General features: G+C 45.6%; 1 protein-coding gene across 8 annotated transcripts in view; it reads left to right on the forward strand.

Moving 5' to 3' along the window:
• STAMBPL1 (STAM binding protein like 1) overlaps positions 1 to 14247 on the forward strand; it is a 48538-nt gene that overhangs the window by 22207 nt on the left and 12084 nt on the right. For 6 of the 8 annotated variants that reach the window (XM_082720974.1, XM_082720977.1, XM_082720973.1 and 3 more), the window contains exons 2-5: positions 3446 to 3528; positions 8106 to 8323; positions 11268 to 11343; positions 13821 to 13916. In XM_082720974.1, the coding sequence (XP_082577100.1) occupies positions 3499 to 3528; positions 8106 to 8323; positions 11268 to 11343; positions 13821 to 13916 (420 nt within the window). In that variant the 5' untranslated portion in view covers positions 3446 to 3498. The remainder of the gene's footprint in view (positions 1 to 3445; positions 3529 to 8105; positions 8324 to 11267; positions 11344 to 13820; positions 13917 to 14247) is intronic. The other 2 variants (XM_082720980.1, XM_082720979.1) reach the window with 1 other exon arrangement.

Raw genomic sequence — 14247 nt, forward strand, 5'->3', positions numbered from 1 at the left:
TTGGGGATCCTGCCGCACAGCTGGACAGCTACTGATCTAGAGAACGTCACTGGCTATGTTGACTTGGGTAACAGATTGTGTTGGAAATAATAGATGCTAGGATTAGTGGTTAAAAAAAAAATTCAGACAAGACCGCTCCCTCTGAGGAGTGCATGGTCCAAAGAAATGAGTTGACCGACCCATCTATAAACTTCTTTCATCTTACATTTGAGGGAGTCAGTTTCTATTAGTGAATTACAGGTAAGTTTATGTGTGGGCGTTAATAGTGATGGGTTTGCATCTATGGCAAGGTAATAAAAGCCCATGTTCGGGACACCTGGGTGGCTCAGTCGGTTAAGCCGCTGCCTTCTGCTGAGGTCATGATCCCAGGGTCCTGGGATCGAGTCCCGCATCGGGGTCCTTGCTCAGGGGGGAGCCTGCTTCTTTCTCTGCTTCTACCTGCCACTTTGCCTGCTCGTCCTCTCTCTCTCTCTGACAAATAAATAAATAAAATCTTTAAATAAATAAATAAATAAATAAAAGCCCATGTTCAAGATCTATTGAATTATGCATTTTGTACATTCAGAAGATCATTACAGAAAATTTGGTTTGAGTCTTGTGCCCGCTGGTCATTGTTTTTGGGCACCTGGGCCTGGCCACCAGGAACCTTCTCTCACTGGGCCCATCCCACTGCCTCCCGTGGAAGTGTCAAGTGCTGGGCATTTGCATTTTCCGGTGCCTGGCTGTGGGCATGTGACCTAGGCTCCGCCAGCCACAGAACTCCATCTCATACTTTGAACTAGAAACTGGTGACATCAAACAAGACACGGCAGCTGGTGGCTGTGCTGGAAGCTGGGGGACCCCCTTCCACTCACACCAGTGCTGCTGAGTGATTTGGGGGGATTACATAGCCTCCAATCCCCATTTCCCAGGCCCTCCTGGAAATCTGTGATATTCCCATTTTCTTATGAATTCAAGAGTGGGTGCCTTCGCTTGCAGCAAGGGGCCCTGCTTGATGCGTCCCCAAAGACAGCGTCCCTGCAAGTATTATTTGGAAACCTCACATGTCAGATTTCCCCAGGCCGTGTCCTAACCATCAGTGCTGCTTGGTGGGCTCACAACGGCTGGATACAGAAGCCCTGTGGGTGAGTTCTAGGAATCTGCATTTTAAATAAGCCCCAGGCTGGCATAACTTTTAGATACAGTAAAGTTTAAGAATCACTGTTGCAATGTTTTTAATTTTTTAAAATTGTTTGTTCTCCATGTAAGGATCTGAGCAACCCCTAAAAAATAGCTCTAGGCTTCTGCAAGATCCTAGTCAATGACTAACTAGTGTTTCATTGTCTCCTTCCCTCCCTTCCCCCCACCCAGCCCCAAATTTCCCATAAGCCTTTTTGTTCTGTCTCTTTAACTGTTTTAATGTCTTTCTTTCTCTTCCTTCCTTCCCTCCTTCCTCCCTCTCTCTCTTCCTTCCTTCTTTTCTCTTCTTTCCTTTCCCTGGTTTATTTCTTCTTACCAAGGACTTGTAATTCCCCCAAATAATGTTGCCTGCTTTCTGAGATACCAGAATACCAGAATTAATTAAGCTTTTAAGCTACACTGTGACTGTGCCCCCCCCCCCCAGGTCATTACTTTCTCCGCCATTCCTGCAGGCGACAAGCTTAAATCTCCCTGTCTAGGGGTCCCTGGGTGGCTCAGTGGGTTGAGCTTCTGCCTTCAGCTCGGGTTGTGGTCTCGGGGTCCTGGGATCCAGCCCCGCGTTGGGCTCTCTGCTCAGTGGGAGGCCTGCTTCCCCCTCTCCTTCTGCCTGCCTCTCTCTGCCTGCTTGTGGTTTCTGTCAGATAAGTCAATAAAATCTTAAAAAAACAAAAAAAAAAAACCCAACAAAAAAAACCAACTTCCTGTCTACTCCAGGAATCACTAGAGAGGATGAAGGATGCCACGTGACCTTCTGTGGAGGGTTTCTTGGGCATGGATTTAGGCCAGAAAAAAAGCCGGAAGGATTGAATGGTCAATGGGTAAGATTTCTAGAATCACAGAATGCTATGATCAGAATGAATGAATGTAGGTTAAACCCCCCCCCCCCCCGTCATGAGTAAGGAACTGAAGAGAAGTTGTGTCCAGCAACATATAAATGATCTGTGGAGTAAAGAGCCAAAATAAATTTAGAAGTGGGAAGTGGTGTCATGGAGTGGGAGCTCAAGTAGTGTCAGAGAGGAGAGAATGTTCGTGGAGGGACGGTTTGAACCCGAGCACATTCACGTAACTCCGAGCCTCAGGTTCTACAACGCAAACTAAAGACCATCGTAAGAGCGGACACTTCTGTAGTCTTGACTGTGCTAGGAACTACACCAAGCACTTCCTCTGCTGACTCATCTCATCCTTATCGCATCAATATGACATAGGTCACATTATTTCCCCCAACAACACTTGTTCACAAAAGGCCATATAATGTACGTAAAGTCTCATAGCTGACACACCTGTTTTCTTGTGCTGCTTTACAAGTCACCACAAGCGTCATGGCCTTAGAGGCCATACACTTATTACCTCTGAGTTTTGTGGGTTTGGTGTCTGGGCACAGCATAACCCAGCTCCTCCGCTCAGGAGCTCACAGGGCAGCAAGGGAGGTGCTGCCCTGGGTTAGGGACTCATCTGAGGCTCGGGCTGCTCTTCCAAACTGACATGATTTCCAGCAGAATTCTTGTCCCTGCAGCTGTGGTTATTTATGGCGGCTGAGTCTTCCAGGCCAGTGGGAGACTGTCTCAATCTTTGAAAGGTCTTGCCTGATTAGGCCAGGCCCACCCAGGATCATCTTTCTTTGGATTGATTCATTGCCGGCTGGTCAGACGTCTTTATCTATCTACAGACCTCTTCATCCTTGCTACGTGACATAACGTGAACATGGGAGAAGTATTCCCTCACCTCTGTTGTGTTCTGTGGATTAGAAGTCGGTTATAGGTCTCCTGCACACTCAAAGGGAGCATGGAGACTGAGGAGCAGGAGTCCGAGAGCTGTCTTACAATTCTGCCTTCCACAACTAGAAGAGCTTAGCTTAGGCCCAGATGGACTCCACCCAACGTAGGAGGCCACCGCCCCAGCGTCCAAGCTCTTCCCCGCAAGAACAAAGTAAACCCACTTAACAACCCTGCGTGGAGTTCTGAGTAAGAAAACCCCCAGAAGACACACTGCGCACTAGGCAATCACGAAGTCTCGTCCCACCCCCGTTTTCAAAGGTCTGCTTTCAAGGAAACCGAGCCACCTGCCGTTTTGTTTTTTTCGGGAGATTTCCAAAGTCTCTCTAAAAACTCAGGTTATGTAAGTTGATTTGAAGTGTTTATATTCTGAGCCAGAAATAACCCGGGGTTTGAGATTTGAGACTCAGATTCTCTAAAAATAAATAAATAAATAAATAAATAAGAATAATAATAAATAATAACCATAGCTCTGCTTTTTGTCTTTGAAACAGATGAAGTGATTGAGAAGAGACCGTGAACCCCTTCATTCTGCGGACAGGACAAGATGGATCAGCCGTTTACTGTGAATTCTCTGGTAAGTAGCGCCAACCCATACCTTCCACACGGCCTGAAAACCCGAAAAGAAGAACAGAAACATATCACATGGGAAATGAGTCACCCTCCCTTCACGAAGTTGAGCACTTGTCGCTTCTTATCCATCTGTGCGGTCCCCTCCTATGAGGAAGTGACTAATAAAGCCCTCTTCACTGGAACTAAAAATAATTCTTTTTGTCCACAAAAGTGCGAAATTTTAATCTCTCTGGTTAGATTCCAAGAGGGTGGGGGAGGGGCACTTGAGAATCGACTTCATAAGCAGAGACTTCATCCTTTGTGCCTCCACTTCTTCAAGGAGAATACCTGGAAGCTTCTCTGGTGTGGGAACGACCAAGGGAGACATTCTACATACAACAAGTCCATGTTGCTCTGGGATCCAGTGCAAAGGTCCGCACGCTCAAAACTCTCATTCTCCCTTCTCTGGCTACATCTTAGGAGGGGTGACAGGAGCCCTGGGGTCGCAGGGACATATTGTGTGTCCCAGATCATTCTCAGGGTGAGAATGTAGGCACATTATGTAACCTCCATGGCCCCGTTTTTCTACTTTGCACATTACAACCATTGGGAACAATATTTTTACGGTTCGCAGCCAATCATGGGGGCTTGATCAGAGGAAGCTGTTATGATCATTAGCCTTCTCTGATAGCCAGCACCTGCCCATGCAAAGCTTTAGCCCCAGATCATAGAGAAATGGAGGGGGCATCCAGGTGGCTCAGTGGTTAAGCATCTGCCTTCGGCTCAGGTCATGATCCCAGGGTCCTGGGGTCGAGCCCCGCATGGGGGGGGGGGGGGTCGCTGCTCAGCAGGGAGTCAATGCTTCTCTCTCTCCCACTCCCCCTGTTTGTGCTTGCTCTCTCTCTGTCAAATAAGTAAATCTTAAAAAAAAACAAAGAAAGAAAGAAAGAAATGGAGGGCCTGGTTCTTGCTCTGAAATAGGTTATGGCCCACGTCCTCTTTGCCAGGAACGTCCTTCACAGAGGCTTGGTTGCTTTGAGACGATGAAGAGTGGAGAACTGTAGGAACTTCTTTGTTTTCAGACCCCATGCTGTCGGGGCGCTGTGGGGGGGATCCCACCCACAGAGGAAGGGATCATCCTTTTGGAGTGTCTTACATGTTTTCCATGTCTTACGTGTTAGCCACGATTAAAATGTTAGTAGACATGACAGTGTCAAATGAACACTATGGCTTTTTCATTGGGATATTTTGTATTTTGTAAGATATCACAAACCTGACTTGATAGATCGATGAAGACAGGAAGCTCTTTCCTCATTTATTCTGAGATCAATTTTGAGTTTGGAAAGGATAGGACCGTTCAACAGAGGAAAAATAAATCTTATTTTCACGTCCAAGTAAAATCTAGTTATAATCACAATGCACCTGTTTCCTTCTTCCTCCTTTATTTGGTAAATGTATTGATTATTGTCTGTGCTGCAAGGAATATGCTACATCCTGAGGGAACATGGACACTGCATACAAATAATTATAATTCAGTGCAGACTGTTTAGTAATAAAGAGTGGACCAATTACTTTTGCACGTGTAGGAACCTGGAAACCCTCTTTGGAAAATGGGCTAATTTCCATAGTTTGTTTTTTTTTTTTTTTTTTTTTTCTCCTCATTTTTTGATGCTATTGGCTCCTTTATCTGTCGTCGAATAGCAGCATTTTCCCCGGGTGCTGCTGGGAGCAACAGGTGCGCGTGGCGTGGCTGCCACATCCCGGGCTTCTCCCTTGGACGAGACGCCCGCGCTCAGGCCTGAGGCTGAGACGCCGCAAGCTTCCATTCCTGCTTCTGAGGAGGGGAAGCCTCCAGCAGCTTCTCAGAAATTAGAAAGTCTTTTCAAAAACTGTAGGAGCAGCCCAGCAGGGTCTGGCTAGAAGGAAGTGTGCCTTCGCGTAAGGTGAGGTCCCGGAGGTGGGGCTGGGTGTTGTGTGCGGTCACACCTCCCTCTTCTCACGATTCTGGACCCAGTGAGAACTGATTGAAGACGCCGAGGTCGAAAATCCAGTGTCTGCTTTATTCTTTATCACTTGGCCCTGGAGACAGACTCCGGGAGACTCGCAAGTCTCCTTATCCCTTCCGCTCTAAACTGAACTTGCCACCTTGTCACGGGAGGGATCGCTGGAGACTTCCGGGCTAGGAAGCCCAGGCCCTGAGGACCCCAGCCTCCTCGGGGAGAAGGAAACAGGGAGGAGAACAGGTTTATGCCTCTGTGGCTGGTTGTAGATTTCCCCTTTAGAAACAAGAATCAGGGTGCCTGGGTGGCTCATTGGGTTCAGCATCTGCCTTCGGCTCGGGTTATGATTTCAGGGTCCTGGGATGGAGCTGGTCATGACTGCAGGGTCCTGGGATCAAGCCCCGCCGTCGGCTCTCTCAAATAAATAAATAAAATCTTAAAAAAACAAAAAAGAAGAAAACGAAAAAATAATTCCAGGTCTCTAGGGTTCTGTCTGCTACAGAATTACCACCACGGTGGCCCCCTCCCCAGGCATGGAAAGAGCTATACACACGGGACTCTGTAGCCTGTCCTGATGGCTTGGATCCATCCTTCCTGGCCAGACTAAAATCCATTCCACCTGGATTTCTTTTTTAAGTTTCTACAGACCTTTTAATGGAAGGCGCTGCCCTTGACTGACAGAGGCAGTTCTGGGAGCTAAATTTGCTCTGGGCTAATTCCATTCCTATTGATCAAAGGATGCTAGAGGGGTCTAAGGCAGCGTTTCCCAAACAGGCAGCACAGGGCAGTGCCTCGGGGAACATAAATTCAACCCTGGGTTCTTCAAGCCTGCCTCTAATCTGTCGATGCCAGGGGAGGCCTGTTGGGAATTTTTTTTTTTTTTTAATTAAGAAACGTACTTTATTTTTTTAAATTTATTTTTTATTTTCAGCATAACAGTATTCATTATTTTTGCACCACACCTAGTGCTCCATGCAATCCGTGCCCTCTATAATACCCACCACCTGGTACCCCGACCTCCGACCCCCCACCCCTTCAAAACCCTCAGATTGTTTTTCAGAGTCCATAGTCTCTCATGGTTCACCTCCCCTTCCAATTTCCCCCAACTCCCTTCTCTCTAACTCCCCATGTCCTCCATGCTATTTGTTACGCTAAATACCCAACTTTTGTAGCAACATGGACCGGACTAGAGGAGATTATGCTGAGTGAAATCAGTCAAGCAGAGAGAATCAACTATCATATGGTTTCACTTATTTTTGGAGCATAACAAATAGCATGAAGGACATGGGGAATTTTTTTTTTTTCTTAAAAACACTTTGTTAAAGGTTTTACTTATTTACTTAGAGAGAGAGAGAAAGAGAGAGAAATCAGGAGCAGGGGGAGGGGCAGAGGGAGAAGCAGCCTCCCCGCTGAGCAGGAAGCTGGTCTTGGGGCTCCATCCCAGGACCTGGGACCATGACCTGAGGTAGAAGCAGACACTTAACCCACTCAGCCACCTAGGCACCTGGGGACTCTGTACTTTGAAGAAACTCCCAGTTGATTCTGGCAGTGCTGGTACATAGAGTGGGCTTGGAGATGCAGTGGTCTAGAGCTGGGGTCAGCAGACGGGGGTGTGAGCGCCAAAGTCACACACTTGTTTTTAAAACAGAACCAGGATCCTTTGCTTACATGTTGTGTGTGGCTGTTTGTCCCTCAGCAGAGCTTAAGTAGTTGTGGTGGGGACTCTAGGGCCTACAAAGCCCCAAATATTTGCTCTACGGCCTTTAACAAGAAAAAGAAGTTGACATTTTTGCCTTTCCGAAGCACTGACCTTTCCGCTGAATCACAGAACAGTTATCCTGAATGCATACGTTCTGTTTTTTCCCCAAATGTGTACAGATGCTATTTTCATGAATAAAATACAAATGTATGCCTTAACATCACTGACTTTTTCTTAGTAATGACTTTTGTTATTTTCTCAGTCAGGGACTAATTAGCCGTGCCTGTTAATGTACTTTATTACGTGCAGGTCCAAGAGTCTTTTTATGTTAAAAAGAAATGGGAGGTATCCATGGGCTTGAAGAGGACTTACTGGTGGGGTTTCATTCACTGGGTGAAGAAGCACAGAGGTCCTAAAATCTTCTTATTAAACAGGATATGTTCTGGAAGAGAACTGAATCAAAGAGTAACTTTGAATACAGGCCATCTCTTGGAGACCCTTCAGAGCGGAAGGACGTGAGCCCTACGCATGCAAGAGTCTGCCTGTTGGCCTGTTTCACGTGGGCCAGAATGGAAATAGCCATGAAGACACAAAGCTTAGTGATACTTTACCTAAAATAACCTAAAACATTTGCATACCCAGGAACTGGCACAGCATGGTACCCTGAACCCTAAAGGAGATTTTGCCCCCAACACAAAGGTGTGTCTATCGTAGAGATGCATGTCTTTTTGGTGTGAAGCCCATGTGTTTCTGGCCAAAGGTTTCGCTTTCATCATTACCATGAACTCTTACTAAACGCCTTCCTTAGGTACTGGTATCGGGGATTCAGTACAGAAAATACACCTGTCATTTCAGTCCTGTTCATTTCCTATGTCTACTCAGATTTCATTTTTTGCTTTGCAGAAAAAGTTAGCTGCTATGCCTGACCACACGGATGTTTCCCTGAGTCCAGAAGAGCGAGTCCGAGCCCTCAGCAAGCTTGGCTGTAACATTACCATCACGGAAGACATCACTCCGCGCCGTTATTTTAGATCTGGAGTGGAGATGGAGAGGATGGCGTCGGTGTATTTGGAAGAAGGAAATTTGGAGAATGCCTTCGTCCTCTATAATAAATTTATAACGTAAGTCTTTTTTTTTTTTTTTTTTCTTTTGGTAGGTAGAGGTCTTTGAAATGAGAAAAATGGGGGGAAATATTTACGTGCTATTTCAGTGAGATGGTTTGGGCTCCAGGAACATTGTCATATTCGGGCCAGTTTTGCAATCTCCAAAAGCATTAACTGTCCCAGGTTTTTCAGTTACCAAGTAATGTGTTCAAAGGCGTCCCCGCAGCATCCCTGAGGCTCAGGAATGGAGGGAGTCTCGGGGACAGGAGCGCAGGGTATTGACGTGTGTGTGCCTGTCTTTGTCACTCTTCACCAAGAATATGTCATTTTGTGCCATCCTCCCCCCCACGGGAATGTAGGCTTCATGAGAACAGGAGCCATATTAAGCTCTGTCCACAGCGCCTGGAACAGACCATTAAGGGTTTTAAAATTTGACTTGTTGGCTTGAGAAGGGGGAGTTAAAAGAAGATTTGACTCAGGGATAGAAAGCAGCAGTCAGTTTCGCTTCGTAGTTCGTATTTTTCTTTAAGATTTCTGTATTTATTTGAGAGAGAGAGCAGGAGGAGAGAGGGGGAGAGAGAATCTCAAGCATACTCCCCGCTGAGCTTGGAGCCCCACCACCATGGGGCTCTATCCCAGGACCCTGAGATCATGACCTGAGCCGAAATCAAGCCGTGGCCACTTAACCAACTGAGCCACCCAGGCATCCCTACTTAGTATTTTAAGGCAATTTATTGGGACACCTGGGTGGCTCAGTTGGTTAAGCGTCTGCCTTTGGCTCAGGTCATGATCCCAGGGTCCTGGGATCAAGTCCTGCATCCAGCTCCTTGCTCAGCGGGGAGCCTGCTTCTCCCTCTGCCATTTCTCTCTGCTCATGCTCGCGCTCTCTCTCTGTCTCTCAAATAAATGAATAGGATCTATTTTTTTTTTTAAAGAGGTCATTTATTTAGCGGTGCAATAGTGCTATGTATAAAAGAGAGTCAAACTGTTGAAAAAATACCCTACTTTCCATCAGACACATGCTTGTTACTGACATAGTCCTGAACCCCATACTCTGACTTTATTTAAAAGTTGCATGATGATTGACGACCCTCGTTCAGCTGGGGACCTAACCTGAGAACTTCTGAGAAAGCCGATGGCTGGCAACACTCAGCCTACCTGGGGAAACCGCTGGTTTCTAGAGAGCTAACGATAAATACGGAATTGGAAGCTGTTCGACATCAGTGATAGCACACATATCCCAAAAACGTTGATTTCTGAACTCTAAGTCACCATTCGCTAAAATTTCTGTTTTGTCCTCTGCTGGTGTTTTTCGTCCACGTTCATGGAAGGGAGGGCATCGACGGTAAGTAAGTGTGGCAAAGCGAACAGCCCCTCTTCTGTCTGCGTTAGCGAATCACTGGAATGTTGGAATTCCCTTCCGTCATTTACCACGTGACAATTTGTAATTCTCCGCCCCGTGGGCCTCAGTTCCTTATTACAAATGGAAGACGTAAGGGCAGAAATCTCTCTTACCTCCAAATGGAAGACTTCTCTAAGCTCTCTTTAACTCCCAACTTTGTGTCTTTATTCCATTTAGAAAGAAGAGTGACTTTAGGCAACTAACAATTTATGTAGCCTCCTTAAACCGTAATTTTCTCACCCAAGAAATGAGTTATTTTACCATCCCCATGCCCCGTAGGGCAATGTGACAAGAGCATGTGTGATCTGTGAGCAAGAAGACAACAGTAATTATAAGGTATTGCATATCAATTGATCATAAGTAGTATTGATAGCCCATCATGGTCTATCAAGGAAGGACTTTTTTTTAATTAATAAATATTTACTGAGCATACATCATGAGCTGGACATAGTTCTACCAGCTAGGGAGACATCAGTAAGGAAAAAAAAAAAACCACCACCAACAAAAATCAAGAATTCCCTGCCCTTTGGAAAGCAAAATCTTCATTTTACATGGAAGTGGTGAATCTGGTTTGGTTTAAGGATTTCCCTTTACCTCTGCTGCCCCTTGTTCCTCAAAAAGGTGAGGAAAAATAATGAATTCCTTATTAGCACCTCCTCGGATCCACTAGGGATTCTGACTGTCATTTCTCTCAGCTGTGAATTTGCAGTTAAGAATTTTTGATATCAGGGCACCTGGGTGGCTCGGTGGGTGAAGCCTCTGCCTTTGGTCAGGTTGTGATCCCGGGGTCCTGGGATCGAGCCCCGCGTGCTCCTTGCTTCTCCACGCCACTCTCATTTTCCCTCTCTCTCTCACACACACATTCATAAATAAATAAAATCTTTTAAAAAATGAATGTTTGATAGAGACACACAGACATGATGGCACTCCTGACTTATCAGTGGTCCTTTGAGTCTTTTTCAACTGTGAGAAGGGATTATGTTGATCTTTCTAATTCTCAACATTTTTACACCATCCTCTGTGTTGCCGGCAGGGCACGCAAGAGAGCTAGGGCTCTGGAGGATTGGGCACTCAGGACCCAAGAAGGACTGAAGTGACAGGGTCTGTTAGGGAGGGTCCTGAGCCTCTTAACCTCAGCGCTCCATCCGCCGAGCTTACTACCCTGGAATGCCAAAACCATGATCTTGCCAGCCCTCGGTGGAAAGGCTGATGGATAAATAATAATGGATTAAGCACGTCCTTTTTGAAAAGGAGTTTCCTTCTTGTATTAGAAACCGTCACTGATGGGGGTACCTGGTTGGCTAAGTCAGTTCCACGTCCGACTCTTGATTTTGGCTCAGGCCATGATCTCAGGGTCGTGGGATGGAGCCCCCCACTGGGCTCCACACTCGGCAGAATCTACTTCTCTTCCTCTCCTTCTCCTTCTGCCCTTCCTCCTGCTCATGCATGCTCTCTCTCTTTCTCTCACTAAAAATGAATAAATAAAATTAAATTAAAAAAAAAGAAACCATTGCTGAGCTTTTTCTGCCCTGTAACACTAAGATGTATTTTCTCTTCTAGCTTGTTTGTAGAAAAGCTTCCCAGCCATCGAGATTACCAGCAATGTGCAGTCCCAGAAAAGCAGGATATTATGAAGGTATTGTGGGGTCGATTCTCCCCCGGGGGATCAAATGTTCCATACATCTCCATTATCAATCTCCTCCTCCTCCCTCCCTCCCTCTCATCCTCTGGAGAGTTTGAGCACAGAAAATTCATTCCATTAGCCAAGCAAGATGTTCCGATTTCTTCTTGGAACCTTTAAACATTGTTACAGAGCCAGTGTGGGATGTCTAATTGGAACTGGAAGGGGCAGAAAAGGAAAATGATCAAGAATGTGCTCAATCTCTTTGTGGTATGAAGCCAGCATTATTCCCCGTTCCTCCCAGGGATTGGAAAGAAAGGTGATCCAATTCCCCAGATTTGTATGAGAGTCATTTGGGCTGGTTTTGATTCTTCCATACAGTCCCGAACCCCAAAACTGAAAATTAGTGTTGATTATTAAAGTGGCCCCGAAGTTCTAGTTCTTTTCTTGTACTACCTGGAAAAGCAGGCTATTATGAAGGTATTATGGGGTACTAGCTTAAGGCATAATCAAGTGTTTAAGGGTAAGCGGTGGCTTGAAATAGCCTCAAGGAAAAGGAAGACAGTTGCTGAAAAGTTATGTATTCGCCGTCAACCTTGGCAACCTGATAGAGTGAGCGGTATTTTTAGCTGAGAATATATATACTTTTAAATAACATTTTAAAAATGTTTCCTGTGTATCTGTGTTACGTAGTTTGGGTTGATCTTACATGGAGGAAAATAAAATGGTATATACAAAGCCAATTGCAACATGAAATTTTAAGTAACTCTCCGAAGATGCTTGACCATCTAATGGAGAAAAGGCTGTCTTACCAGTAAGTCTGGCTGGAGGCTGCCTGTAAGAACTCAGGTTTTGTCAAATGGTCATTTACATTAAAAAAAAAATTTCTATACACCCTCATCTGAAGGGCCACTCACTGCCATTCCTTGTATAGCAATTTCCACGGAATTCTCTTGTTCATTCAGACTCAGGCTGTTCTGTATGGGACTTGAGGGGGCCCAGCTGCCCAGCTGACACTTTTGCTCTGATTTAGTTTTATTCTTTTTTTTTTTTTCTCATGGTAAACCATTCTCCAAAATCATATACATTTTCTTTGTTTATGCTTGCTGAATAAATGGATGGATGGGAGGGTGGATGGGTGGATGGATGGGTGGATGGAAGAATGGGAGGGTGGATGAGGATGGATGGATGGATGGATGGATGGATGGATGGGAGGATGGATGGGAGGATGGATGGGAGGATGGATGGATGGATGGGAGGATGGATGGGAGGATGGATGGGAGGATGGATGGGTGGATGGATGGATGGGAGGATGGATGGATGGGAGGATGGATGGATGGATGGGAGGATGGATGGGAGGATGGATGGGAGGATGGATGGATGGATGGGAGGATGGATGGGAGGATGGATGGGAGGATGGATGGGTGGATGGATGGATGGGAGGATGGATGGATGGGAGGATGGATGGATGGGAGGATGGATGGGTGGATGGGTGGATGGATGGATGGGAGGATGGATGGATGGGAGGATGGATGGGTGGATAGATGGATGGGAGGATGGATGGGTGGATGGATGGATGAATGGGAGGATGGATGGGAGATGGATGGGTGGACGGATGGATGGATGGGAGGACAGATGGGTGGGTGGATGGGTGGATGGGAGGATGGATGGGAGGATGTGAGGATGGATGGGTGAATGGATGGGTGGATGGATGGAAAGGAGAATGGATGGGAGGATGGATGGATGAGAGGATGGAGGGGTGGATGGATGGGAGGATGGATGGATGGATGGATGGATGGATGGATGGATGACAGAAGATTAAAAAAATAGAAATTTCAGTGAAAAAGCCTGGCCAGAGTCAGAACATTTGGATTCTAGTCATAATGGGGCCACTAGCTAGTTGTCCTTCTAATCTCTATAGGCTTTGTTCCCTCATCTCTGAAATGGAGGGTTTGGCTAAATCAGGTTCCCCAGATTTTCTGGCCATTAAGAAGAATGACTGAGAATTTGTTTGAGATCCACATTCCCTAACCTCTTCTCTAGACCTGTGGGTTCAGGGGAACCTGGAGGAGACCCGGGAATCTGCATTTGTACGCACAGTGCCTCGGCCTCTTTTTTATAGTCAAGCCCAGCAGTCCCTACCTACCTTCTCCAGTGTCCCTTCCAACTATGATGCCATAACATTTGCCCACAGTGGAATGTGCAGTTACAAGCCCACTGCTTAAAAACGGGGGTACCTCCCTAGAGAGAATGCTTATCTAACTACTGGAGTCCATGGAGCTCTTACAAAAGGGATAATGGTTTCCCTTCCCTACTGAAAAGTGGTGTTTTGGAGCCATAGCGAAGAGAGGTTTCTATGTCCACCATCATCTTTGGTTACTCGTGTCTTGATTTCTAATACACATGGCAGCTGTTTTTCTTTCTCAGCTGATGATCTGAAAGACTATACTGAGAATCCCACTAATCAATGTGTATATATATATTTTTAAAAGAAACTGAAGGAGATTGCATTCCCAAGGACAGATGAATTGAAAAAGGACCTTTTAAAGAAATATAACGTAGAATACCAAGAATATTTGCAAAGCAAAGTAAGTTCCATTGGTACATTTATCTCGTGACTGTTTTGTGTGCAGATATTTTTTTGAGTTTCATGTTCATGTGAGTTTTTCAAATGTCATGTCCATTTAAATTAAAAATTAAAGACGCAGTGATGTAAAAGCAATAAAAAAAATCATGTTGAGATACAGGTTAAGCACTTGCACCAAAGATGTGGTATCTTTATTTCCTTGCAACGTCTAATCATGTGATGCATTGGAAAACAAATTTCCTACAGTGATTTAAAGGCAGCTTTTTCACCAACTCTTGCCACTTTAACCTTAAGACAGATGACCTCTTTTGGTGATGAACAGAGTCGGTAGG

This window comes from Mustela nivalis, assembly GCF_964662115.1.
Source record: "Mustela nivalis genome assembly, chromosome: 2".
NCBI classification, from domain to species: domain Eukaryota; kingdom Metazoa; phylum Chordata; class Mammalia; order Carnivora; family Mustelidae; genus Mustela; species Mustela nivalis.